The sequence below is a fragment of the Rousettus aegyptiacus genome, unplaced genomic scaffold (assembly GCF_014176215.1).
Source record: "Rousettus aegyptiacus isolate mRouAeg1 unplaced genomic scaffold, mRouAeg1.p scaffold_m13_p_16, whole genome shotgun sequence".
In the NCBI taxonomy this organism is placed as follows: domain Eukaryota; kingdom Metazoa; phylum Chordata; class Mammalia; order Chiroptera; family Pteropodidae; genus Rousettus; species Rousettus aegyptiacus.
In genome coordinates, this window is record NW_023416291.1 from 33346600 (window position 1) to 33373729 (window position 27130).

The 27130-nt window shown below is 49.0% G+C and overlaps 1 protein-coding gene and 1 pseudogene across 4 annotated transcripts; both read right to left on the reverse strand.

The window, feature by feature from the left end:
* Positions 1-4394: 4394 nt before the first annotated feature.
* On the reverse strand, positions 4395-27125 carry SLC44A2 (solute carrier family 44 member 2). 4 transcript variants are annotated; one of them, XM_016153505.2, is made up of 23 exons: positions 26991-27125; positions 14971-15019; positions 13806-13879; positions 13597-13681; positions 13013-13097; positions 12722-12832; positions 12584-12644; positions 12371-12494; positions 12173-12256; positions 11973-12085; positions 10504-10635; positions 10307-10406; positions 10137-10229; positions 9876-9963; positions 9063-9322; positions 8883-8977; positions 8173-8276; positions 7995-8068; positions 7836-7906; positions 7624-7712; positions 6430-6514; positions 5844-5999; positions 4395-5598 (listed from the first exon to the last, which is right to left on the reverse strand). In XM_016153505.2, the coding sequence occupies exons 1-22, from the start codon at positions 27019-27021 to the stop codon at positions 5881-5883; spliced, it is 2127 nt and encodes a 708-aa protein (XP_016008991.1). In that variant the 5' UTR covers positions 27022-27125; the 3' UTR covers positions 4395-5598; positions 5844-5880. The 4 variants fall into 4 exon arrangements, with proteins under 4 accessions (XP_016008991.1, XP_016008990.1, XP_016008993.1 ...); XM_016153504.2 differs by lacking the exon at positions 26991-27125 and adding an exon at positions 15454-15644; XM_016153507.2 differs by lacking the exon at positions 5844-5999.
* On the reverse strand, positions 24400-24518 carry LOC118612692 (annotated as a pseudogene).
* Positions 27126-27130: the final 5 nt, after the last annotated feature.

Consider the following 27130-nt stretch of genomic DNA (forward strand, 5'->3'; position numbering starts at 1 on the left):
CCCTTGTTCTTGCTCTTATCCCACAGAGCAGCCACCTGTGACTTTCGACTGCTGGGCTTCCTTGTTTGAGAACCAAGACAAGCCTTTGAGGAACCACCTCTCCTCCACTTTGTTCCTGCCTCTCAGCCTCCACCCTCAGTCTGGCCTGACGGAACCCACAGCTCCCCTGGTTCAAAGTCTGAGTCGGAGATGACATTTCTCTAAAATAGGCCAAAGGGGAGGCAGCTCTGGGATTTGCTACCGATCATCTGAGAAGTTGCTGCTGGGACCACTGGCCTGGGAGGATGTAAACTTGATGTGTCCTTTCACACCTTAATCAAGTCATTTATTCAAGCACTGTCTGACCTCAGGACCTTTGCACTGGCTATTCTCTGTGCCTGGAAACACTGTTCTTCCATATTCAGAGCTTCTTCTTTGTCTCAGCTCTCTGCTCAAGTGTCGAGTCCTCAGAGAGACCTGCCTGCTCTGACCACCGTTTCTTAAAGAGCACTGTCAAACTATCCTTCTTTATTTTTCTTCAAAGTGTTTATCACCATCTATTATTTATTGTTATTATCCATCTTCCTTGCTAGATGGTAAACTCTGAGACCAGGGAACAATATTTTTGTTCACTCCTATATACTATGTGAAATTCCTGGCTTAGACCACTTGAAACAGCAAGTGAGTGAGTGCATGGGTCACCTGCCACACCTGCCTTCTGCCCCCCACGCTGCACCCAAGTCAGTCCAGCCTCACTGATAGATGAACCAAATGGGAACTCCCAATTTAATCCACTTTAGAAAAATAAGGTATACATAATCGTAAGTGTACACCTTGGCAAATATTTTTATAGTATGCATCTGTGTAAGCACCACCCCAATCAAGATAAGGAACGTTGTCCCCACATCAGGAAGTTCCCTTCTGCCCTTACTAACCAATTCTTGTCCCTCTTCTTACATCATTGTGATTAGCTTTACCTATTCTAGAATGTTGCAGAATTGGAAACATACAGCATGGCTGCCTTTGTGTCTATTAGTTGTCTAGGCCACTCTGAGTTTTCAGCCAACCTGTAACTGGCCAGCACATCTGTTTCTGCATGCCTCATTCCTAAGTGGGAGATGGATCTGCACTTCTCAGAGTTGCAAACCACAGAAATGAATGCTAGCCAACCCAAGCAGAAAAGAGCTGAGTAAAGCCTGCTGGTAACTCACAGACCATCCGGAAGTACAGGAGGAACTGACCTCGAAGACCACCATGCAACTGGGAGCAGCTTCTGAGGACACAGAGAAAAACCCACGACACAACCCTGCCTTCATGGAACTGACCTAGAGTAGGAGGCAGGCAATAATAAGCAAAGTACATAATATGGCTCATAGTGGAGGGTGCAACGGGTGAAAATAATGCAGGGGAGCAGGTGTGTGTGGGGCTGGGGCAGGTGCAATTTTAAGTCAGGCAGTGCACAGGAAAGTCCACATGGGGGGCTGAGGGACAGAGGGCAAGTAGACTGCTAGGAGAAACAACTTCCAGGGAGAGGGAACAGCCAGTGAAAAGTCTCCAGGGTTGAGTGTGCTTGTGGAAGGAGCAGCAAGGAGGTTTTAGAGACTGGAGTGGGGCAAGAGGATAGAAGAAAGGGACATTCAGGAAAAAACAAGTAGTTCCTATAAAGCCCTGTGGACCCACATGCAGACAGTGGCTTTCACCCTGAGTGAGATGAAAGCTATGGGAGGATTTGGGACAGTGGAGGGGCAGGACCTATACTGCATCACTCTCTTGCAAACACCCTCAAGTCCATACTGATCTCCATCAACCCCAGCTAAATCCAACTCTCTGCTGCACCTTGCACCTGGGTAAGTTTGGTGGGGAAAAGAAAGGGAAAAAAACCCTACAACCTCCCTAACATTCCTCATTTATGTGGTGCTCTCCCATGCTAGATGATTTTTCATACCCTCTTTCTTCTCACAGATTTCCGACATCACCGCACACTCCATTCTCAGTTGATGACCTTCCTCATTTCACAAGAAAACAGTCACTTGTGTCCATATACTTCTGCCACCACAGCCGCCAGCACTTGTGCCCACATTCCCTGCCTTCCACTTAGACTGAGCCTCAGATGCTTCTGTCTGGCTCTCTCTTACATCTCTTTTTCTCCTTCTCTCCCCAGGGCTCAGACCTCACCTCTCTCTTTACTCACTCCCTAGGTGATCTCGGCTAGCCACATGGCTTCAAAGATTATCAAATCACTGAGCATTCCTGACTGCATGCCTCCAGCCTGAAACGCTCCCCTGAAGTCCAGGCACACACATCCAACTGTCTATGTGACAGCTTCCCTTGGAGATGTTACATTCAGTGGGTCCTGCAGAGGACAGATACTGGCCTATTTAGATCCATCTGGATCTTTTTTTGTTTTGTTTCTTTTCAGCATTGCCAGCATTTTGCATGCTTCTGCATGCTGCAACTCTCCAAGCACCACCCTGGATTCTGGACCATGTTTCCGATGCACCTTTGCTATACTTTCAGAGAATCAGAAGTGCCTGGGAGCTTAAATGTTTCTTTGGGGCCACCTTCAGTCAAGAACTTACCGATGTAGAACAACTTGGATATCTAACTCATCCTCCAGAGATCCCTGCAAGATCAGGTGCCCTCTACAGGCCTCTGCTTGAGCTTGCTCCCTTGCAGCCTTGCTTCCTCCTGTTTCTTTGGCTCCTCTCTTGCACATTCCACATATAATCAATCATGTTAGTCCCATCTTCAAATTCTAAAATCAACATGCTTTTCATCACCTTCACCAAGACCACCTGAGTCTAGTCCACCATCAGTGTGCGCCTGGACTACTGCAGTAGCCTCCTTATTAGTCTCAGTGCTTCTACTTTTGTGTTATACAGTTTTCACACACAGAAGCCAGAGGGCTTTGAGCATGCATGAAAGACCAGGAACTTAAAAGCTTCTGTATACTATAACAATCACTAACACTGTGCACTTCCCATGGGCCAGGCACTGTGCTAAACCCTTTACATTAATTCGGTTGTCGCGTGCCTGTATATTGAGTGCCAGCTGTGTACCAGGCACTCTACCTGACCTTGGGATAAGGTGGTAAAGAGGCAACACCTGGGTCCACTTTGAGCTGACATTCTGAGGGGGGGAACTGACACTTAGTAAATGAAAAAACAAATAATTGCAGATTGTGACAAGTGCAGTGAGGAAAATAAACAGAGTGACATGGTCATAACCAAGAGAGGCCAACTTTAAATGAGAAGGAAAGGCTTCCTGTAGGAGGTGATCCCTGAGCTAAAAGTGGAAGGATAAGGAGCTAGCCAGGTAGAGAGCATTTCAGGCACAAGCCCAGGCCCAGGGTGGCTGGATGTCAGTAAGGGGGAGGTGAGTGGGAAGATGAGGCAGGGCCTTGTGGGCTGCAGTGAAGACTTTGGCTTGCACTGAGTTAAGATGGGAGCTACAGAGGGTTCTTGAGCAGAAAAGTACATGAACTCACTCAGTTGTTCACAGATGTCCTTCTGCACCTATTAGGGGAAAGTAGAGGCTGGGGACATGATGGCACCAGCTAGGGACGAGGAGATACTCCCCTAGTTCCAGTGAATGATAATGGAGGCTGGGAATTGAAGATATGGGAAGAAGTTAGGTTTAGGAGTTATTTTGGAGGTGGGGCTAACAAGACCTGGGATAAGAAAAAGAACATCCTGGAAGGATCAAGGTGAATGAGGACACCCAGAGACCATCAGTACAGGGCAGTGGGTGTGGGCTTTGGGGTCCAGGAGACCTTGCTTCAAATGCCTTCTTGGCTCCTTTCCTGCTGAGCAATATTTAGATGTATCGCTCAACCTCCCTGCCTTAATTAATGAGAGTAATAGAAGTAGGATATGGTATGCAGAAAGTAAGTACTCAAAAAAATGGTGGCTATTTAAGAAAAAAATCCAGGGACGGGTATATAGGAAGGGAAAAGGCAGTTATGGTGATGGAGCAGTCAGCCCAGAGGAGACAGTGATAGAGAACTGGCACCAGGGGGCAGCAGCAAGGCTCCAGGCAGCTGGGTAGGGCTTAGCTTTACAGGTATGAAGCTCTATACTGTACTGTGATACCTCCGGTGCCTGGGCCAGGGGGCAAAGCAGGCCTGGTACCACGTGTCCAGGCCATGTGACTGAGGGGAGGGGGCGGGAGGTGAACAGGCCATGGCCACCTTCTGGAGTCTAGGAACCAGAACCTTATAAAGGGCATTTGTTCAGAAGAAACCTGAGCCGCTTGCATGTGGAATTCAGGCAGACAGGGGACAGCACAGGGCTTCCTGCCTGCTCCCACCAACCCTGGGTACAGTAGCCCCAGCTCAGAGTACCAAAACAGTTGAAGCTGAGGTTCCCCCTTCCGGCCTCTCGCTGCCCCAACAAGCACTCCCTCCAGGCCCGGGCTCTGTATAATAGGCACTTTATTAGTAGTTGGAATGCTGTTACACGCAGAAGTGTGTGTACAGAACGGGTGGGAAGGCTGGCAATAGGCATAGGACACAGAGATCCCAGACAGGGATTTCTTTCTCCCTGAGACCCTGGAACTATGCTGATGATTAGACATGAAGTTGGGGGCCTTAGTGAAGGAGGAACTGGTAGACAAGGTGCCCCAAGTTTAACTCATTTGGCAAAAGGATCCTCAAGTCATGAAGTGACTAGGCAGGGGGCCTGGTGTGCCTGGGGCACTTGCCCCATACCCCTTCCCCTGAAATCATCCCTTGGGTGAATTAGGTTTCTTTTCTCTTACAGAGAACTGTGTCAATAGGCAGAAGTGGGGAAATTGAGCCCAGCTCCTCCAGCCAGCAGGCTTCCATTAGGCCGCTATTAGTGGTCCCCTCCCTCCTGCTCCCAGTGGCTTCCCAGAATAGTCTCACTCTCTCATAACCCATCAACAGGGCCCAGTGCCACATCCTATGCCAGGACACACCCCACTTGGGCATGCACTCCCACCCCAGCCAAGCCAAGCCAGGTAACTGAAGGCACTCCTCAGTGGCCCCATCTGAGCTGTTGAGACAGACAGAAAAAAGCTAATAGACCCTTTAATGCATGTCCAAGTTAAAAAAAAAAAAATAAGAAAGGCATGTGGCAATCTGTGTGAGCCAGCTGTTCAGTTATGGAGAAGGGGCTCAGTCCTGACTCGAGCAGACAAAAACACCGTCGTCACGCCATAAGAGGGAACAGGAAGTTTGAGGCAGCCAACAGAGGTTGGGCTCCATCGCATGCCAGACACAGCAAGGGTCCTCACAGGACTTCTCCCTATCCGGGTCACTGAGGGCTGGAGTGACACACTGCGCAGTTGTGGGGGCCGCCACGAAAAGTCCAAATGCCCCTTGCCGCAGGGAGAAGATACCACAGATCCTCCAGGTCCCCAGAAACTGGTGGTAATTGGATGGGGGCAGCAGTGACAGGACTTCTGGTCAGCTCTATGGGCTGGGGGTTCTGCTCCAGCTGCTGAGCACTCAGTGGGAAACTTTCCTGGGAGGTGGGGGAAGGCAGGGCCTTCAGGATTCCACCAGCTTCTTGTTGGTCTTGTTCAAAAGCTTCTTGAGGTTGGAAGACATGAAGTAAGGCCTCTCAGCCGAGCCATCATTCCTCTCTAGGTCCTCCACTGCAGAGAGAGACCCCAGAACAGGTGGCATCAGGGGAGACCACAGGTAGGGGCACCTGATGACAGGGTGGGTGGGCAGGGACCACAGAGAAGCCTCAGAGGGTTAAGAAGCAAGACACACCAGGATTGGGGAGGGGTGGACTACAGTGGGCTCAAGAATGGGACGCAAACACGCTCCCCACATTCCCAGGAAAGGGAGCCCCACATGCACCCCCAGTCTACAGGGAGGAAACAAGGAAGCCTGCCTGGCCCCAAGCCGGCCTCCTTCCTTCTCTACTCCTCCTACTCGACTTCCGCCCGCTTCCCCTCTTCCGCACTCCCCTTCAATAGGATGTCTCTCAGCTCAGGCGACATGAAGTAGGGTCGCTCCTGAGAGCCGTCATTCCTTTCCAGGTCCTCACCTGGGCTCCCCCCAGGAACCAGCATAGGGAAAAATGGGGTAGTCAGGAAGGGAGGGGGAGAGGGAGGCAAGGTAGAACAGGGAAGCCAGCAGGCATGGAGAAGAGGAAAAGAGAGAGAGAAAAAAAAACAGACAGATAGAGAGACCAGAGTTAGTGGCAGCCACTAATCTCCCCCCAAAAAGCCGGAAACTCAGAAGCCAAGGGCCCAGGGGCAGAGCATCCCAGTTGCAGCCTGGACCAGGGGACAATAGGCTCCGAGCACAGGGAGGAAGCCTAGGGGGCATGCAAGGGCCCTAGGATGAGGGACAGCCAGTCTCTGGGAAGCTGGGGGCACCAGGTAGGTGAATATGTAGCTCCATGGGAAGATGTTCTGCCCAGAGTGGAGAAAGGAGTCAGGGCCCATCAAGAATCAGGGTGAGGGCTCACTCACAGAAACAGAGAAATAACGTGTCCACACACATGCCGTAGACGCTGAAGAAGCCATGGGCAATCAAGTAGGAGCCAACGATCACTGTCTGGGTAAGGGGACAGGAGCTGTTTCCACTCACGCAAGGATTATGTCATCCTTCTGCTGATAAGCTTTATACTAACAACCCAACTCCTCACTCCTGTGGGCAAGGCCTGACTGTCCACAGGACATTCCTTGCTCTCTTTAACCCCAGGGCCTTGGCACATGTTGTTACCCTGATTTAGTATAGTTTATCATGCCTTCTCATTGTTCCGCTTTAAGCTCAAACATCAAGTCCTCAGGTACTGACTCCTCCAAGAAGCCACCTCTGACATCTAGACCCTCTTTTATGCATTCCTAGTACTGAGCACCCCTCCTCTGAGACCTTCGTCTGGCTGCAATTTTATGCATGTTTAGGGCATTACAGGTTTAATGCCACGTCCGCACTAGACTATGTCTGTCCCGATAACTGCTACATTTCCAGCAATTTGGTGACTCACAGGGCCTTGATGGGTATGTGAAATTGACTCTAGTGAGTGGACTTTAGAGAGATTAAATAACTTGTCCAAAGTTTCACATCCTAAAACTAGCAAAAAAGAGGACTAAGATAAAAATCTAGGTCATAGGGCTCCATAGGGCCCTCAGATATGCTATTCCTTAAGGTGATGACTTAGCTCCTCCCCCTTCTTCCCCCTTCACTCTCTCCACACTAGCCACAACACTGGTTTGCTCACTGCTCCTAGCATGGTTCTACCTCAGGGCCTCTGTCTTTATTGTTCCCTCTACCTAGATATTTCCTGCATCTCCTTCAGATCTTAGATCTGTCATCACTTCTGCAGTGAAGCTGCCTGGACTCCTAGACCTGCCCAAATCCTCTACCTCAGGCTCAAATAGTTCCCTAATTCTTCCCCATGACATGTACCAGTTTGCAAGCATGCATCCACCCATATCATTATTGATTAATGTTTATTTATCTCTAAACTATAAGGCTTCCAGAGAGAAGCCCTTACTCCCCCTGTTCCTGGTACATAGTAGGTGTTTATAGATGTTTGTGGGCTGAATAAATAACCGATCCCCTACTTCTGACCCCCACCCACATTTGTCCAGTCAAAGGAGACCAGGTAAACCCCAACACCTCCTTCTCCCACCACTTCCACCCACCCTCAAGGTCCATACCAGTATAGGAACCCAGTAATAATTGAGGGGCGGTGCTGTATCTTGTACAATCCTAATACGGTGGGTGAAGAAGAAGAAAGCCAGGATCCCTGGAGAGAAAACCAAGATGGTTGAGGGTTCTGGCTAAACAAGTAGTGCCCTCCAGAAGACCCCACCCATCACATAAGACATGGAGACCCCACATCCCCACAAGCTGGGTGAGTGGCACTCACCCACACTACCCACAATCAGAAGTTTGCCCAACAGGAAGAGGAAATCAGTAACTTTGTCCAGGACAGCCACTCTGCCGGAAAGAGTAAGGAGCAGGTGTGAATGTTGGCTCAGGAGCCTGGGGAGGAGGGAGGCAGTGAGAAGATGGTGTTTTCCCTGACCTGATGATGTTTCTCATGAGCAGGAAGAAGGCATTCCTGGCTGAGGTGCAGAAGTTGGTACCATAGATGGCGATCTGGAGGCGGGTAGGAGGGGAGGATCAGGCCCCTGGATAGGAATGAGGGTTCTTCCCACCCAGCAGGAACTGCAGAGCTGATTCTGGGTCCAAGGCCTACTCACCATGATGTAGGCATTCCTGTTGAGGAATTTGATGAACTTCTCCAGGCACCAGAAGCAGCATTTGAGACAGGTCATGAGAAACTTGGCAAACTTGTTGTCCGCAGCTGGGAGAGAATGAAGGAATGTGGACATAAGGGGAGATCGCCCTCCTCCTCATTATGTACACTTGCCACAGAGCAGGACTCCAAGAGCCTACTTTCTCAAAGAGACAGGGAGACTTCTTTGGGGGTGTGCCCCAATGAGGGACCCAATCTTGAAGTTCTTCAGACCAGCCTCCAAGACAGGAACCAATCACAACCCATACTGCTGCTCTGGCCTACCTTCCAGGCAGAAGCCAATTCTTGTAGACTTCTTGGCCCCAACCCATAGGACACCCAATCCCAGCTCCACAGACCCTCTGTTACAAAGAACATCTTAGCCCCGCCTAACCTGTGCAAACAAATCTCAGCCCAACCCTCTCTTCAGGAACCAGTGGCAGCCCCAGCCTATTGGCCCCGCCCCCTCATTGTGAGAACACCACCCAATGGGCCCTCAGTAACTCTTCCACTGCAGGAACCGACCACCCAAGCCCTTCAGCACCCGACTCCCCTGCACTGCCAGAAACCAATCACTTTCCTACCACCTTAGCCCAAACAAGAACCAGTCATGATATGCCTTTCGGCCCCGCCTCCCAATTTAAAGCCAAAGCCACAACAGCCTGCAGGACTTACCTTTCAGGCGCTGATCCAAGTACTCCAGCATCACTCGGATGATCTGCACGATGGCCAGGATGAGGGCACCAAAGGCCAGAGAGCCGGTGTGGTACCTAAGGGCCAAAGGTATGATCAGTGGCTGGGCCTGGCCTCTCCTACCCCATCTTTCCCCAACCCCCAGCCCACCCAGGGTCCTACCTGAGCGCCCTGCTAAAGGCAGAGAAGAGTGGGAAGGCAGGCAGGTCATCTGGCTTGTGCAGGGACCAGTAGTAGGAGGCGAAGGCCCCAGCTAGCGTGACCTGGCCCAGAGCCAGGACAAAGTTGGCCAGCCAGAAGAACATGAAGGCATTGAAGATCTGCAGGCCCAGCAGGGCCCGGTGGTAGCCCGACTCACCACCGTAGAAAGCAAACTGGCAGTGGGCACCAGGGCACAGGCGGGATTCATTGGAAGAGAAGTTCTGAGGGAGGGATACAGAGCCCAGTCACAACACAGGGGCCTGGGGTTCAGAGTGGGCTATGGGCATCAGGTCTGGGTTAGCTACACCACAGGGTGGGACAGGAGACATGGGGATCAGAGTTAAGTCAAGGGGTTCAGACTAAAGTTTGTAAAAGGGGTTCTAGAAGTAAGAGCAGGGATCATGGACTCAATGGGTGTCAGTGAGGCAAAATAAGCTAGGGGGTCGGGGTGCGGTCATGTATCAGTGGAGTGGCAGAGATCAGTACGAGGACCACAGGGGTCAGGATAGGGGCTTGTGAAAGGCAAGGAAGGGGTTCCAGACAAGAACTGGAAGTTTACTGGGTTTGGGGCAGAAAAATAAAGTCAAGGTGAAAAAGGTGGGTGGCCCAGCACTTGAGGAGGTGGGGTGCCAAGTTGGATCCATGCACCCCACATCCAGCACATGGGAGAGAGCAGGACCCAAATTTGGTTGAATGGTCCCCAAGTATGATGAAAGATTTTCGATCTTCTATGGGCTCCTGATAGCTGCCCACCACCTCTGGATACCCACCCACCTCAGGGTTGCAGGTTTTCCCAGCAACTGGGCAGTCAGTGACATCATCAAAGATCTTATAAATGGCTTCATTGGAAGTAGACAGGAAACTGGAGACTCGTTAAGGAACCTGAGATCTGAGATTAAATACCCCAGGGGCTTGTGAGAAAGGATCCCTTTTCCCATCAGGTTTTGGACCTGTCTCCAAGCCTCAGGCCACTTTCAGGTAAGTCTAGTCCTTAGCCATTCCTAGGGCAAGGGATTGGGGTCCGACAGTGGATACACAGCAGTGCTGGCCCAATAGGCGATGCAAAGGCACAGCAGAAAGAAGGTGACGAGTGGGTACAGCATGGAGCACATCACATATCCCACGGCCCTGGGGAGGAACAGAGACATGGGCATCAGGGCCCAAGCAGCCCTGGTAGCATCCCAGCCTGAGGTCCTGTCACTTACCTGCTGGCTTCTTTGATAAGTGCAATGGCAATGAGAATTCTCTTCCGTAGAAAGATTAGCAGCAAGACGATAATAACCTCGATAATGCTCAGAATTATCACTGCAAGGAGCAGAGAGTGTCTGAGTCTGTCAGCTGCCTGGGCTCTCCACTCCTTCCCAGGCCTCACTTGGGGCAGGAATGGGGAGCTGGGACTCACTGAAGGCCATCCAGGTCTGCCGCAAGTGCAGGTACACACGGAGGTCTGTCTGAAAGCCGAGGTCCACCAGGGAGACGTCAGAGCCGGCCTCACCTCGCAGTCGGGCATATTCCATGTAACAGTGAAATATTCCTGCATGGGGGAATTGCCATGCTCACTACAACTGACTTCAGCCTATCAACTGCTCCTTCAATGTTGCAAAGTAGGTATAACCACCCCGATTTAATAGAAGCAAAAACAGAGGTTGAGGGGCTGCCATTGCTTGCTGCTCCCTCAGGGCTTTTACACTTGCTGATCCTACTGCCTGGTATATTTTCTCCCCAACTAGAGCCTTTCCAGCCTCCAGTCGCTGCTGAAAAGTCACCATCTCATGAGACCTTCCAGAAACCCTTCCCCTCTTTAGAATTTTACCCTCTCACACTCCAACTTCTTATCCCTCTTTTCTGCTTTGACATCCTCAAGGGTTTTCTAGTCTCTCGTCTATCTCCCTCATATCCCCAAGAATATAAGCTGCACAGGAGCAAGAATTTGTCCTTTTATTCATTGCTCTAAGCCCAGGACCTAGAAAACTGCCCAGGACACAGTAGGCACTCAATACATGTTTGGTGAATAAACAAATAAATAGGTGTTAGTACACTGTGTGGCCTGAGGCTTTCTCTGATCTCCTTGCCACCCTGTAACAATGATTCATGGGTCAGGAGGGAAGATATGGGTGTTAACATCCACTAGGGTAGCATTAGGGATTTTCAGCATTCCCCTTAGCTCTTTGTAAAAGAAAATTATAAAATTCAAGAAAAGTCAAAAAAAGCCTAGTCACCTAGACTGCCAGCATCCAGCTAGAAATGATTATTAACATGAATATTTTAATATCTGGGTCCTGAGACTGGGTTACATATCAGGTGTGTTTCCTCCTGGAAAGTTTAATGAATAATCAGAATATAAAACACTGGGTTTTGTGCTTGGCCTCTGGGTTCTATAGGCCTCAACAATTCAGGGACCCCTCCCATTGCCTCTACACACTACCTTCTCACTAAACCTACTAAAACTATTAAATACTAACCATCCCTTTTTTATAGAAGAAATTGATGCACAGGGAGGTTGAGTCATTTTGCCAAGGTTACAGAGCGAGGAGTTAGCAGAAATAGCATTTGAACCCTCAGCTTTCTGAGGCCAGAGCATGCATCCTTAGCTAATGTGCTAGGTAGTCTACTTGCGTATGCCTTTCAGTGTCAATGACATATAGATTCAGGCCCCGGTCAGGAAGACTATGATTTAACCCATCCCCAAGTAATGAGCACTGATTGTTTCCCAGTGTCTGCCATCATAAACAACACTGAGACAAACATCTTCACAAATCTGCCAAGCAAAAGATAGAGGACATCTGATGGCTCAGAAGCTTCCGGCTGGGCCACTACACAGCTATTTTGCAGACTCTTGGGAGGGGATGGCACAAGGAAGGGAAGACTTACCATAGCCCAGCACCAGAATCACCATGACAATCATCACCCAGACCATAATGCCAGCCAGGAAGCGGAGCAGCACAATGAACAGGAGGCTCATCACCATGGCAATGACCAGGCCTCTGGGGGTCAAAATGGGAACATAATCAGGCCCCACCCTCTCACCCACACTGCCCAGCCCAGGAGGGCCACTGTCCCTCCTAACTTACATGACAATCCAATACCAAGAGACTGTGTAATCTTCAAATATCCGCATGGCCAGCTGCCGTGCCTCCAGGACCCCGTTGGCTTTCCTGAGGTAAGGTGATCAAGGATAGTGAGACCCCCGCCCTGATCGGGCAGCCCCAGGGGATGCCCTGTCCCACCCAGGAAAGCAGAACACCAGTGCAGTGGGCCGCGATCCTCACTTGGCACCCTCCACCAGTTCCGTGATGTTTTTCCGAGCGCCATGCCCATCCTCATAGGTCGTCTCATTGCCCACCATGAGGACCCCCTTGTGGGCGTGGATAGCTGGGAAGCATCGCCGGGCCACTGCATGGAGCAGGGGATGGGACAGCAGTCAGGTTGAGCCCCTGAAACCTCCCCACTCTCCACCGAAGCTCATGAGACCCTAGACTCACAGAGTGTACTGGGAGTGAGGACAGCAGGGCAGTCGCCATCCCGAAGCACCTCGGCCACACCCTGCCAAGAGAGGCGAGGAATGGGGTTCATCTCCCAGGCCAACACCCTCCACCTGGCCCTGACAGGACTCCCCTCACCTTGTTGTTCTGGAAGCCAGGCACGCAGAACTGCTTGTAATACTCAAAGTCTTGGGATCTGTGAGCATTCAGGTAGGTGAGGTATCGGTCAGGGCACTTCTCCACACAGATCTTGGCAGGGAGGGAGGCAGGGTTGGGTGGGATCAGACACCCGATCCCCACCCAGAAGTTCCATCTCCCGTTCACCAGGGAAAAAAGAAAAAGCTGCGAGAGGAGCTATCACTATGGGAGGAAAAGGACCTGGTGATGGGAATCAGGGATAGAGAAGGGCACAGGGAGGGGACGAGTTACCTGGGGGGTGGGACACTGGAATTCCAACAGGACTAGGGGGCTGGCACATTTCACGATGTTGAAATAAAACAGGTAGGGTTTGTTCCTGGGGTGAGGAGAGGGAGATGGAAACTGTCAAGACTCCTCAACCACCCTATACAAAATATCTTAATGAAAATAACAATAATTAACAATAACTGCAGCAGCAACAACTCTATGCCAGGTGCTATTCTAAGCTCTGCACGTATAGGCTCATCAAACCATAATAGCAGTCCTCTGAAGGTGGGATTGTTATGCTCCCCATTTTAGAGTTGAGGAAAGTAAGGCCCAGAGAATACTCCACAGTATTCAGCTTGAATACTGTGGAGTATTCGAGCTGAAAATTCTCAAACCATAGGCATCACTTTTACAGGTGAGGTAAAGGAACTCCTTCTTAATGAGACTCTTAATGTCTCATTCCATGCTGTGTCCACAAAGCCTAAAACAGCAGCTGGGGATGGTGGGAGTTTCATACATACTTGTTGACAGGACTAATGAATGGACGGAGGTAGGGGAAGCCCTCCTGCACACTGCTCCGCAGACCTACCAGGCCCCACCGGACTTACGCATTTTTCGTGCCTTTCTGCCCACAGAACTCGCCTCGGCTATCAGTAGGGTAGATCACTTTTCGAGGGTCCCCATGGGTCCAAGCTGTGGAGGGACCAGGGACACTGAGGCACTAGCCACTCCTTAGCACCAGTCCCACTCCTGCCCCCGAGGCTGTGGCTCGCCATCTTGCACTGGAACTGCAAGTCCTGTCCCCTCCTCCACTCACCTATGATCCCCACAGCCACATAGCCCACAATGGCCAGGAGGAGGAACACACAGCAAATGATGTCTGTGCAGCCCCTGGAGAGCAAAGGACAGTATCAGGGTGGGAGCCTTCATGTCTTGGGTATCATGATCCATTGTACCTTGCTCACATACATCCATGTGTTATTTGGACACAATGTCCCTGAGTGTTAAAAAGGCTGCATCAAAGTACACATACATTTTAAATCTTAGTACCTAATGCTACACTGTCCTCAAAGCAGTTCACAGCCATGTCCAGCTCTCTCTTGATTGAGAGTGCCCATTTCTCCACATTTTTACCAGCATCACATATTTTTTAAACTATTTTTATTGTAAGATTAAATATGAATTAAATAATTAAAACCACATGAGAAGGCATACAATAAAGAAATCAGTCTCCCCCTCATATATTCCTGCCCATAAATAACCTCTGTTAATGATTTCTTGTGAGTCCTTCGGGTTATTAAGTACAAATGCTTAAAATTTTTTTTAACTCAAATGTTATATGAAACACCCGCTGTTCTGTCTTACTTTTTTTTGCTTAGTATATGGAGGGATCCATATCATACTTAGGACTCATAGATTTTAACAGCTGTGTAATATTATAATTCAAAGATCCATCGTAATTTAGCTAACTAATTCTAAAGGATGGACATTCAGAGGGTTGGATTTTTGCCATTTTCAAAAGGACAGCTATTTCATACATTTTTGTCCATGTATGCAAGGTTTATGGAGATTTCTTTACCAATAATTTTAATCTTTGGAACAAAAACTGCAATAATTAGTTTCAGAGCAGAACATATGTCAATCTATTTAATCTTTACTAATCTGTGATAAATTCTATTTGGTTATTGTTTTAAATTACATTCCTTTATTTTCTAGTAAGTTTGAGCATTTTCCTATAACTTCACTGTCTACAGTATTTCTTGTTCTAGAAATTATGTTCGTCTTTTGCCTGAATTAAAAAAAAAATTAAAACATTTGTAAGGACTCTTTGTATATTAAGGAAATTAGTCTTTTTATCATCAAACTGCAAATATTTATCACCAGTTTGTTGGAGAACAAAGGGGGGAAAGTGAAGAGAGTGAAGAGATGGGGCAGTGTTAGCAGAGACATCTTCGCCACACACAGGAACCCAGAGCCCTTACCTGTTGTAAATGGGTCCTTTGAAGGTGGGATCGTACTTCTGTGGAGTTCCTGAAAATCAGCAAGTTTGAGTTGGGTGGGCCAAGAAGGGATTGGGAGACCACCTTCTTCCAGATGCCCCTAGGGGTCTCTTTGGCGTCACGAGTAAATTTCAGAGACGGCGGATTTTCTGCCTCACCCAACCTTCAGGCGAGCAGCCCGCCCCGCCCCCCGCCCCCGCCCCCGGCAGCTCAGGCCAGGGCTGGGGTCAGGGTCGTAGCAGTTGGAGCTGGAGGCCGCCCTCTGTGGAGGGGACTGGAGTGGGAGCCACGTGGAGAGGGGAAGGTCCAAGGTGGGACCCCATAGGAAGGGAATTCCGGAGCAGGCCCTTTGGGTGAGGGGTGCTGGCAAGTGACGTGGAGGGGGCTACAGGCGGAGATCGGCACTTCCGCTGCACCCACCCAGCCCCCGTGGCCATGCCCAGGTGCGCGAGGGGAGCTGCCTACCGTGCTTCCCGTAGTAATGTTGCCGCTCGCCCCCCATCCCTGTGGGCGCTCAGCCCCGAAGCCTGGCTGTGCGGGCGTCCCAAGGGAAGGACGGATGGACTGACTGGCGGCGGTTCCTCCCAGTAAAGAGCCGGGCGGGGTAGCCCAAACCGGTCTGACCAGCCCCAGCCGAGCCGCGGCTGGGGCACGGGGGCTGGGGCACGGGACGGAGGGAGGGAGGAGAGACCGGGCGGGGCGGCAGCTGCTCCTGCCACTCACCCGCCCGCCGGATTTAGCCCTCTCCGCCCCTTGCCCAGCCCCCACCACCGAACGCAGTGCCTTCGCGCCCGCGCTTGGCCCGCTCTCTCCACGCCCGGGGCCACCACACCGCCTAGCACGCTTCCCAACCCCGGAACGGCGCCTGATATCGCCCCATTCTCTAAGTAGGGAAACTAAGGGACAGGAGAACAGTTTCTAGCGGGGCGCCGCAAAACCGGCAGACGGCTGACCCAAACACCCAATTGTGGAGTATTCGCGCTGAAAATTCTCAAACCATTGTATGTTTTTATATTTTGGGCTGCATTTAAAAAAAATTAAAGCCAACAGTTACATTAGGAGAGTCTGTATAAAAATCCACATTGCCAGCCTCTTGAAAACTGGCAAACTGGGGCTGGCAGCGCCACTGGTGCCACATCCCTGCCTGGCACTGCCCTCAGCAGGTTCTTTTGTGGCCCCAAGGCCACACACCTGAGCTTATCACCCTGCACACTCTCACAATTGTGAATCCTGAAGCCACTGTTTTGTAGAAGTATTTATTGAGTGCCTCCTGGGAGCAGGCTCTGAGATGGGCACCAGGTACAGTAACAAATCAGACCCAATCTTATGGGTCTGTCCTGGTGGAGCCGTCATCCTACTTCATGGCCATCGATTCAAATGCTGCTTCTGCCCCACTGAGCCAGAAGACACTTAGTCCAGCGCCTTGCCTTCCTGGAGCCTGTTTCCTCAACTGTGAAATAGGGCTAAAGCATAAAACCAAACCTGGTCAAAGACCAGGCATGGGATGCCAGGAGGTATACAGTTGGCATGGGGTTTATAGGTGAAATGGACAATATGGTAATATTGTCAGTAAGGGTGTTCAACCAATGTAGGGATATATAGTAAGTACAGGGGTACTGCCATCATGGGGCACAGTCAGTGTGGAGTCATATAGCAGACATGAAGGTAGACAATTGCCATGGGGGTGTTTACAGTGTGGGGTATACAGTAGGGGTAGAGATATACAGCTGGTGGGAGGTATACAGTACACACGAAGTTGCATACCCAATGTGGGGGTATACAATCAGTAGAGGGTGCAGAGCCAGCTGGCTCTACCCCCCATGCCAATCATCCACCCCCATGTAAACTGTAATATGCTACCTTAATCTCACTGTATCACCCAGCAGCCATTGGGGCCAGTTGTATACAGTATAGTCAACTACATACATCCAATATGGGGGTACGGTCAGCAGGAATATATATTTATCTTGGGTCATACAGTTAGCATGCAATTATATAGTGTGGTCAAATACAGTTGGTAATAATTACAGCTGCTGCCTCAGAGCCAAGCAACACCCCCTGTCCTCTACCCCCATACCTCTCTGATCACCCCACCTGACCCCTGGCCCACAGGCTTCAGCAAATAGGCAAGGCCTGAGGCCTCAAGCCATGCCCTTGGGTGACCAGGCCTCCCAAAGAAATCCTGCTGTTCCTAAGTCTCTGCCAGCTGAAAGGCCAGCTAGTCCCACCCCACCCATTCTGAGCAGTGCCCAGGCCACAGCTTCTTCTCTTCCCAGATACACTAGGTCCCTTGGGGATACTCCTGCAGACTCAGGACTTCAACTGCCAGGTCCGTCCTGATGATTCCCAAATGTCGATCCCTGGGAAGGTTCTGGCCTCCTGAGCTGCATGTCCCTGTGACACCTGCCTTCCAGTGCCCCACGAGGGGTTTTCATGGGCATCTCACACTCAGCACTGCCAGCCGAGTCTCCTCTTGATTGTCCCCCAACCTGCCTCGACTCAGAAATGGCAGTTCCATTGTCCAGAGCACTCAGGCCAGAAACCTGGAATGCCTCTCTGCTCAATATCAGCCCTGCATTCAGAATCTACCCAGAATCCAGCTGTTTCTCACTTTCGACACATCTCCTGCCTGGACCAGTGCAGGTGTCTCCACCCTGGTCTCCAAGCCCACATCTTTACCCCACACTGTCTGTTCCTCCCACTGTGGCCGGAGGACCCTGTCAACGCCTGAGTTAGGGTACATCTCTCCTCTGCTTAGAACCTTCCATGGCTCTCGCCGTACTCAGAGAAGCCCAACTCTTCACTATGGCCCACAGGCCCTGCCTGCTCCTCCCTTTCCCCTCACCACCCTCACCTCCTCCCTCTCTCCCCCTTCGCTCATTCCAGTCCAGCCTCACTGGCTTCCTGGTTATACTAAAAACTCCCCAGGCATTGTCTTGTCTCAGAACTTGTGCACTTGTTTCCTCTGCCTACAAAGTTCTCCCCCAAGATGTTCACGTGGCTCCACCTCTTTCAGGCCTCTGCTCAAACAGCACCTCCTGGGAGAGGCTTTCTTCGACCATTCTAAAATGGTCCCCTCCGTCCCATCACCTTATTTCGTTCCTTATCACCACCTGATGACAGTCACACACTTCCACATTGATGGTTGTCTGCCCACATACCCAAGGGCAGGGATTTATATGTTTTAAATGTGGCTGTGTCCCCAGTGCCTGGCATTGAACAAGCACTCAATAAATGTTTGTTAAATGAATAACCATAATGTATAATCCATGTCTATATAATTGACCCCCGAACAACACAGGTTTGAACTGTGCAGGTCCAGTGATATGCAGATATTTCTCAGTAAATATGTACAGTACCGTAAATGTATTTTCTCTTCCTTGTGATTTTCTTTAACATTTTTTTTCTAGCTTACTTTATTGAAGAATACAGCATATAATATACATAACATACAAAATATGTGTTATTTGACTGCTTGTTATTGGTAAGGCTTCCTGTCAACAGTAGTCTATTAGAAAAGTTTTTGGGAAGTCAAAAGTTATACACAGATTTTAAACTGCACAGAGGCTCAGTATATCTAACCCCCACATGGTTTAAGGGTTAACTGTGAAGCTAAGATTAAAAATTAAAATGCAGCTCAGAGTTTTCCAGGTATGCATATTTAAAAAATAATTTGTGAATTATATACATAAAAGAATTTAATATGTGACAAATGTGGAATTTCTAGTTGGTAGGGAAAGGACAAATCAGTCAGTAGGCTTGACTGTGCACTTGGAAGAAAATTAAGTTAATTTCATCCCCTTCCATACATAGCAAAACAATTCCACATGGATTAGTCATGCAAATATATAGAAACTCAAAATGATTACAAGCATGAAGGGGAAACACAAGAGCATATTTCTACTATCTGAGAGGTGAGACCTGTAAGGCAGGAGGAAAGATAAGGGAGAACTAAAAGCTTTTTGTGTCAGCTGAATAGAAGCCAGACAGGCAAAGTAGGAGCAGCTACATAATGGCTGGTGCTAACAGAGGACCTTTCACGCACTGGCTCCCTGCTCTGAGGAGTCTTGTCACTAGAAGTCTTGTCATCAACCCATTTTACAGCAGAGGAAACCAAGGTTCAAGGAAGGAAAGCAGCTTGCCCAGTCACCTAGCAACACGTGGGTGGTCCCTACTCCAGGTTTGGTGAGTGAGTGGTAATCTCTAAGGGTGTTTGAGCTGGAGCATGACCAGGCATGTGTGTTAAGGTCATAGATGGATGGCTCTCAGAAAAATGAGTTATCCCTTTGTAGGATGGAACTAAATATGCAGAGAGGGGCAACTGGCATAGGCTTGACTTGGGGCCTGGCCTAGTGGGGCTTCAGGAAATATAAGTGGGAATGTTGGTACTGACATCTGATCGATTCCACTGGTTCTCACTACCATTAGTGGGTGGGGATGGCGGAAGGAGCTAGGAGAATACTGATGTTTTCTGATAATGAGACTGATCCAAACTGCAGTATGGGAACTTGCTGAATCTTTGCAACAATGCTGCAAGATAGTAAGAAAATTACAAATGCCCCAATGCCTCTATTTACTGAGCTGTTTCCCATGTGGCAGGCATACTTCTAAAATGTTACACAGTTGAACTCAGTTTATCCTTATAATGACTTTGTGAGGTTGATCCTATCATTATACCCCCATTGGACAGATGCTGAAACTGGGCCCCAGAGAGAAATAATGTGCAGGTAGCCACAAAGATGGTGAGCAGCAGAGCTGAGTTAGCACTTATATGAGTTTCCTATGGCTGCTGTAACAAGTCCCCACAAACTTGGTGGCTTAAAACAATACAAATCGATTATCTTCAGGTTCTAGAGGTCAGATGTCCAAAGTGCATCACACCAGGCTAAAATAAAGGTGTAGGCAAGGCTGCATTCCATCTGTAGATCCTTTCCCTCTGCCTATCCCAGCTTTTAGAAGCTGCCCTTTTCCCTTGGCTCATGGCCTCTTCCTTCATCTTCAAAACTGGCATTCCCATAAAGCCCACATCTGTGTCCACTGTCAGTGCCTCCTTCTCTGACTTCTCCTAGCCTCTCTTTCCTTTATAAGGGCCATTGTCCTTGGCCCACCTGGATAATCCAGGATAATCTCCCCATCTCAAAAGCCTTAATTTAAACCCTTCTCTGAATTCCCCTTTGCCCTTTTGCCATGTAATGTAACATAGTCACAGGTTCCAGAAATTAGGATGAGGACATATTTGGGGAAGGGGAACCATTATTTTGCCTAATTCTTAAAGCATTTTTACCAACTCGGATAAATGCCTCCAGTGGGTCAAACCCCCCCCCCCCCCACCGGCTTGTTTTCATATGACCCAAAGCCACGAGTGGTCTTTACATTTTTAAATGGCTGAAAAACATCAAAAGAGGAAGACTATTTTATCATGTGAAAATTATGTGAAATTCAAATGTCAGTGGCCATCAATCAAGTTTTCATGGTACACTACCAGGCTTGTTTTCATACTGTCTAGTGGTTTTCACACAATGGCAGGCTTGAGCAGCAGCAATAGAGATTGTATGCGGCCCACAAAGCTGAAAATTTTTATTCTCTGGCCTATTATGGAATTTGCTTCCTCCTGGTCTCTAGGCCATGAACCAACAACACGTACTGAGCTCAAGTCTGCACCAGCATGTTTCATGTGCTCTCCGTGTAACAACTGGACAATCATGTAACAATCATGTCATTCATTCCCCTGCAATATGGGTGGGGAAACCAACAAGCCTTTATTCTCTCCAGGCTGCCGTTCTCCTGTCTGGAGAATGGGACTAATACTCGCATTTGCTTCGTAGGTGTTGCCAGGAGGACTCGGTGCTCAAAAATCATTTAGTACAAGTCTCGGGTACAAGGCTTCAATAAACACTAACCAAGAACATGGTCTCATTTGACAGACAGGTCAAACTGAGCTGCTTGCTCAGACGGCATAGCTGGTAAGGGACAAAGCTGTGAATCAAAACAAGGCCCCTCTGGCTCCAACCCAGACCTTTTCTTTGACATATACCTGAAGAGGTAGAGCTAAAGATGTGACAGTGGTTGGGGAGAAGGCGTAGGAAAGCTGAGCCACTAGCCAGGCTGTGGGCAGGGGTGGGGAGGTGGCTCTTGGGTCCTGGCTTTGCTAGTATGATAGCCAGCCTGCTTGGTACAGTGAGCATAGGAGATAAGGGAACTAACACAGGCTGCCTAGTCACAATGATGGTGCCAGGACATCAAGTGCCACCTAGCCCACACAGCTTCCGGATACTGGCCAAGTCTCCAAGGCCTGCAGCAGCTCAAGGCCTTAATCACCCAGCCAGGCTAGCTTGCCACCCCCAACTCCCTGCCATCCCAGAATTATATGTCTAAGGAATGGGTATCCCAGCTGTCCAGATGAATCTTTTGGAAAAAAAAAAAAATGGTTTGGTGACAGCATCTGGGTGAGAAAGCTGGAAGTGACTCTAATGGTCATAATGCACCTACTGTGTGTCAGGCACCAAGCAGACATTTACTTCTAGATACTCATGTCATCCTCACAAGGCTCTGAGGGCAGATGGCCCAATGTAGAAAATGAGGTACAGAAAAACTTCATGACTTGCCCGAAATCAGAGCCAGCAGGAGCTGGGATTTGAACTCTGTTCCTGACACCATGCTCTTGAACTCTATGCCTGATGAGAAATTCTGATTAACTGAGCATCTACCATGGACCAAGCTCTGTGTTAAGTGCTAACCCCATTTTATGGATACAGAAACTGAGGCTCAGGTATATGAAAGGTATAGATAAGAAAGTTTCAGAGATACAAAAAGTAAAGACAGTACAGAACTAAGAAGAATGAGCCAATGCTGGGTTCTAGAATCTGCCTGAGAGTCCAAACTCTGTCATTAGCTTTGTTTTGTAAATGTGTTCATTTATTTAGCACCTTGGTTCCAGGTGATTCATACCCCTCAACTAGTGCTATCACCTCTGTCCTGGTCTACTGGTCTTTGCCATTGTAGCCCCCCAGAAGTTGGGGGGCGCCTGTGAGCACCTGAGTCAGCCAGGCCCCTCCTCTGTTCAGAACACTCAGTGGTTCCCATTTCTCTCAGAATAAAAGTCCAAGTCCTCCCGATGGCCCACAAGGCTCTGTACACTCTGCATGTAACCACTTTCTGCCCTTACCTCTTCCCATTTTAACTCTTGATCTCTCCACTCCAGCCACACAGGCTTCCTCACTGCTCCTCAAACACATCAGACATGATCCCACTCCAGGACCTTTGCACTAGCTGTGCCCTCTGCCTGAAACAGGCTACATGCTCCCTCTCCCTCCCTTGCTTGCTTCTCAGGTCATCTCAGGATGACCTTCTCTGACCTCTCTTATTTAAAATTTTAGGCCCTGCCTCCAGGCCCTATAGACCACTACCACCTGCTCTTTCCTGCTGTATTTTAATCCAGAGTCCTTTTACTAACATTCTAAGAATTTCCCTCATTCATCTTAATTTCTTGTCTGGTTACCTTCCTTGGTTCCTTTTCTAGAATATCAGTTCCACAAGTGCAGTGCCTCTGTGTCTCCAGCATCTAGAAAAGAACCTGGTACATGGTGCCTGACAATGTTAGCTGAAGTTAGGAGTGAACTTGTTTATATTAAGTGAACAGCATGCTTATCAAGATAAGAAACTTACTCCTGAACAAGACTTCAGACTGAGAGAACTCATTCTCCTTCTAACCCCTGGACCAGAGCCCTCGCTTCTCTTCCTGGTGCAGTTTCTCTCACCCATTTCCCTTTCCTCCCTGAGACACTATCTAAAGTTCACATATGTAAGCAAACTTGTAGCTATTTTTCCCCCAGTTTTGTCACACATACCATTCCCGCTTTGCTATTTCATAGACTAAGGTAATCCAACATTGTTTCCCATTGCAGAGGTTAAATCTACTTCATCTTTTTACAAGGCAACATAGTATCCCACCCTGGGAACAGTAATTGTTCATTAAACTAGCAAGAAGAGCTTTAAAAAGATCCAGATTTTATATATATATATTACACACACACACACACACACACACACACACACAGAGAGAGAAAGAGAGCAAGAGAGAGAGACAGAGACAGAGACAGAGAGACAGAGAGATTGATTGAGAGAGAATGAATATACTAAGCTCCAGACTTCTTGGCTGTGTCACCTCTGGGATGAGGATGAGGACAGCTGGCTGAGGGTTTGTAAAGGGTTCTTTCAGGTGGAAGGCTAAAATCTCCTCCGCAACTGAGGGCTTATTTTTAATTTTCAGTCCACACAGAAGGAATACATTAATTTTGTTTACATAAGAGTTTTAAAATCACATTTAAAAATAACCCTCCCTTGGAAGATTGACGGGACAAGAGCATAAGAGAACTTCCTGGGGGTGATAGGAAGACTCCTACCAGAGAGCTGCAGTTCTTTCTGTCGAGGGCCAGATATTAATGATTTTAAGCTTTGTGATTCACACATCATCTGTTTCTATCTTTCTATCTATCTATCTATCTATCTATCTATCTATCTATCTAGATATTTAACAACCATTTACTGACATAAGTGCCACTCTTATCCATTGGCTTTACAAAAACAGGCCAAAGTCTAACAATGTGAATCTATTTAACACTAATTAATCTGCACTTACAGACAGTTAAGATGATAAATTTTGGGGCTTTTTTTTACCATGAAAATAAAATAATAATAATAGTGATAGTGATAAGAAAAATAATAATATTGATAGGCCCTCCTTGGGTATGAGGGCTTCTGGTGTGCTGGTAATATTGTTTTTTTTTTTCCTAAGCTGGGTGCTGGTTACATGGGTGTGAAAACTGGAGCCTTGTAAATTTTGGATCTGAACCCTTTCTGCTTCAGTAAAAAGTTTAAAATATTCCCCTTGATTGGTTAAATATAAGATGGTCCACGCACGAATGCACTACTTGATGCAACTGTCAAAAAACAGTGGGAGAGCTTTCCAGGCACTTACATGAGGTTATCTCCAACACATAGTAAGAAAAGGAAAAAAAAAGCAATATGCAAAACAAACACCTTCCATTCAACAATATTTGTTGAGCATCTACTACGTGCCAGCCTCTGTCAATACACCTTCAAAACAACAGACATGAATTCCTGCCTCATGAAGCTAGCACTCCAGGAATTTGCTGACAGTTTTATAAAAGAACAACAACAACAAACAAAAACAGCCTCAAAATACAGAATATGTATATCTTGCATGCATAGTCTAAGGCCTAGAAAGAAAAATGCAGCATGTTTTAATTCTGACGCACTCCAAGGGAATGTGATGTAGGGAGAGAAATCAAGACGACTTTTTTTTTTTTTTAGGTGAGGCAACCCTTGGTTGACCTCACAGATTGCAAGGGACTTTGTCATCTTACGATTCCTTATTATTAATTTTTTTTACGCCTACTGCACCTGGTCTTTCTAGGTGGTCTCCCATCCAAATACTAACCAGGCCCTACCCTGCATAGCTTCCGAGCTCAGACAGGATCAGGCTTGTTCAAAGTAGCATGGCCGCAGACAAGGAGACTTTAAGATAAAGCTGTAAAGTCTTTTGAATCTTTTGTATTTTGAAGCATGTAAATGTATTGTACATTATCTCTTTTTAAAAGTTGCAATTAAGAGCCAAATAATCTCTCCTAACAATATATCTTCTAAATTGGATGCCAGGCCTCCACTGCTGGCTGAGTTGAATTCTCTGGTGAATTGGGCCATGGGATGTTTTTTAAACAAGCACCATTACTTTTTTCCAAACCCCACCCCCACCAGAGTCTATTGTTTTGGGTTCTAGTATCTTATTCCACACTGCTTATGCCAAGGGTAGGTGGGGTGGGAAGGATGGTAGTGCCTATTGCTGACATTCATTGGGGCCAGGAGCCATTTTCCGGTTTTCCTTGGAGCCAATGCCTTTCTCTAGACGCAGTGTCTGCTAATGGAGCTTCCTGCCCTGCCCAGGCCAGCCTAAGTCTACGTTCTGACAGAGGACTGCTTCTCTATTTGCTCATGGAAAATCCATGTCCTCAGTGTTGCCAGCCCCAGAGGACTCCTGAGCACGCAGAGATTGCCAGGAAATGGGTGAAATGCTCCCCACCATGCCCGGCCCTGCAGATAAGGACACAAAGTTTCAGAGAAGTCATCAAGTTGCTCAGGGCCACAGAGCCCGTGTTAGAGGCCAGGATTTGAGCCTGTGTCTGCCTGATGTCACCATTGAAGGTACTGGGAAGGATATGTAAGCTATTCTTGCATGCTGTTCCCAAAGGAAAGGTCCCTATTATCTCCCAGGGTTTTCACTGGGCAGCCTGAGGGTCCCAGGTTTTTGGTTCTGATGCAAATGGTCTATTTACAAGCAAAGTGAGACCCTCCCCACTTCTAGGAGTCAAGCCATCTCCCCATCCCGAAGGAAATGAGGGCCTGGCTGCAAGATCCAACCAACTGAAGCCTCCACCTTGGGGATCCTCTGAGCCTCATAGAGAGAAATAATTAAGCAACTGTGTGGTTTATTCGTTATTCCCTCTGCCTGAAACACTTCTCCCAATTTTACCATGGCCATTGGCTCGACCTCCAGTCCTCGGTCACCTAAAATAGTCCCAGATGATTTTCCCTGCATACATAGTGTTCTGTCCTTTGCGTCACAGCACTTACAACAACCTAAAATTACACATTTATTCCCTTGTCCACTCCCTGCAGTCAAAGATTCTGCTTTGTTCACTGTTGTGTTCTCGGTGTTTAGACCTTGTCTGTGAGATGCTCAATAAATACTTGTTGATGGAATGTGCTCCATCAGGGTCTGCTGGGCACAGAGGTCCCCTGTCTTGGGTGTGAGCCTGGCAGGGGCCCTAGGAGAGTTTGCTCAGGCCCATTCATGACTGGCTCACTTTGCCCAAATTCAAGGATGGGTGAATCACATCATTGTCCATTCTGTCCCTCATCTCCACCACAGGCAAGCCTCAGAAGACCAGAGTTCTCTCAGGTGCTGCCAGCCTCCCTCATCTGTCTCTCCAGACGCCAGAGGCCACAGTCTTCAGTGGGGATGGAGGGGAAGGAGGCACAGTTCTAGCAGGTTTGTTTTTATTTTTGAGCGGTTTCCGGCTCCCTCCCCAAGACCATTCTGTCTCACGGTTTCCAGGAAGTCCCAGCCACAGGAGGAGGTATAAAAGGGTACTTTGTCCCCAGGGCAATGTCTGGTGGGGTGTGTGCCGAGGACCCAAAATGGAGAATAGAAAGGAGAAACTGAGGACCATACTCCTTCCCACCTCCCGTGGGAACTGGGGAAGGAACCCACAGTAGGGTGTGGGTGAGGAGGGGCCTCATCTCGATACCACTCCCTGGACCCTGCGACGAAAGTCGCTCTCAGGTTCGCAGGAAGGTGTCCAGTCGCCCCGATTCGGCAAAAAGGCAGCGGGCACCCCAACTACTTGCACGGGGAGAAGGAAAGTTTCCCAATTGTTTCCAACTTCCTTCCTGCCCCGCACCGGCTGCGCCCTGGTTTCCGCCTTTCCCAGGCGTCGGGCAGGACCCGATGGGCTCCCACGCTTGCATTTGGTCTGCTCAGTCTTGCCTCAGTTTCCCCAACTGGCCGAAACCCCGGGACGGCTACTTTCCAGGGGATGTGGGCAGGGGGGGAGAAGCAGACAAAGGGGACTGGCAGAAGAGGGGGATTGGAGGTTGGGGCCTTCCTTTCTCTTTTCGGGGCCCGGGTCGCCGTGCATCCCTTCCCCCGCCTGGCATCTGAGCTACCCAGATAACGGGACCTCCCCGGGCGGAGCATGCGCCATGCGTCCCGGCCCATCAGCCGGAGTGAGAGCAGGGGACCAGGGAGACGCAGGGCGACCTGGTGATTAGAGGGAGAGTGGGCTCAGCGCAGAGGGGTATAGGCCCGGGAAGCAGAAAGGGGTCCCAGCTGCAATGCGGGTGTTTAAGATCTTAGACGCCCCCCTCCCCCAAGGGCCCCCTCAATTTAGCATGGGCGGCCGAAGGCCAGAGGCGGCTCCTACCGTAGGTTCCATCCTTCCGCTCGTCCTCCATGACCAAGGCCGGCAGGGAAAGGAGTTCAAGCCAGCGCGACCCCAGCCCGAGCGGGCGGGAGGTTGGGCGGACTGCAGCGCCCCGCCCGGGGCCCGGCCTAGCCTACGGG

Coding starts and splice junctions, on each gene's coding strand:
- SLC44A2 (XM_016153504.2), bottom strand. CDS start 15,490: ATGGGGGGCGAGCGGCAACATTACTACGGGAAGCACG. Junction 13,098..13,596: donor CAGAAAGGCACGAAAAATGC/GTAAGTCCGGTG, acceptor TCCTCACCCCAG/GAACAAACCCTACCTGTTTT. Junction 9,964..10,136: donor TATTGGGCCAGCACTGCTGT/GTATCCACTGTC, acceptor ACGAGTCTCCAG/TTTCCTGTCTACTTCCAATG.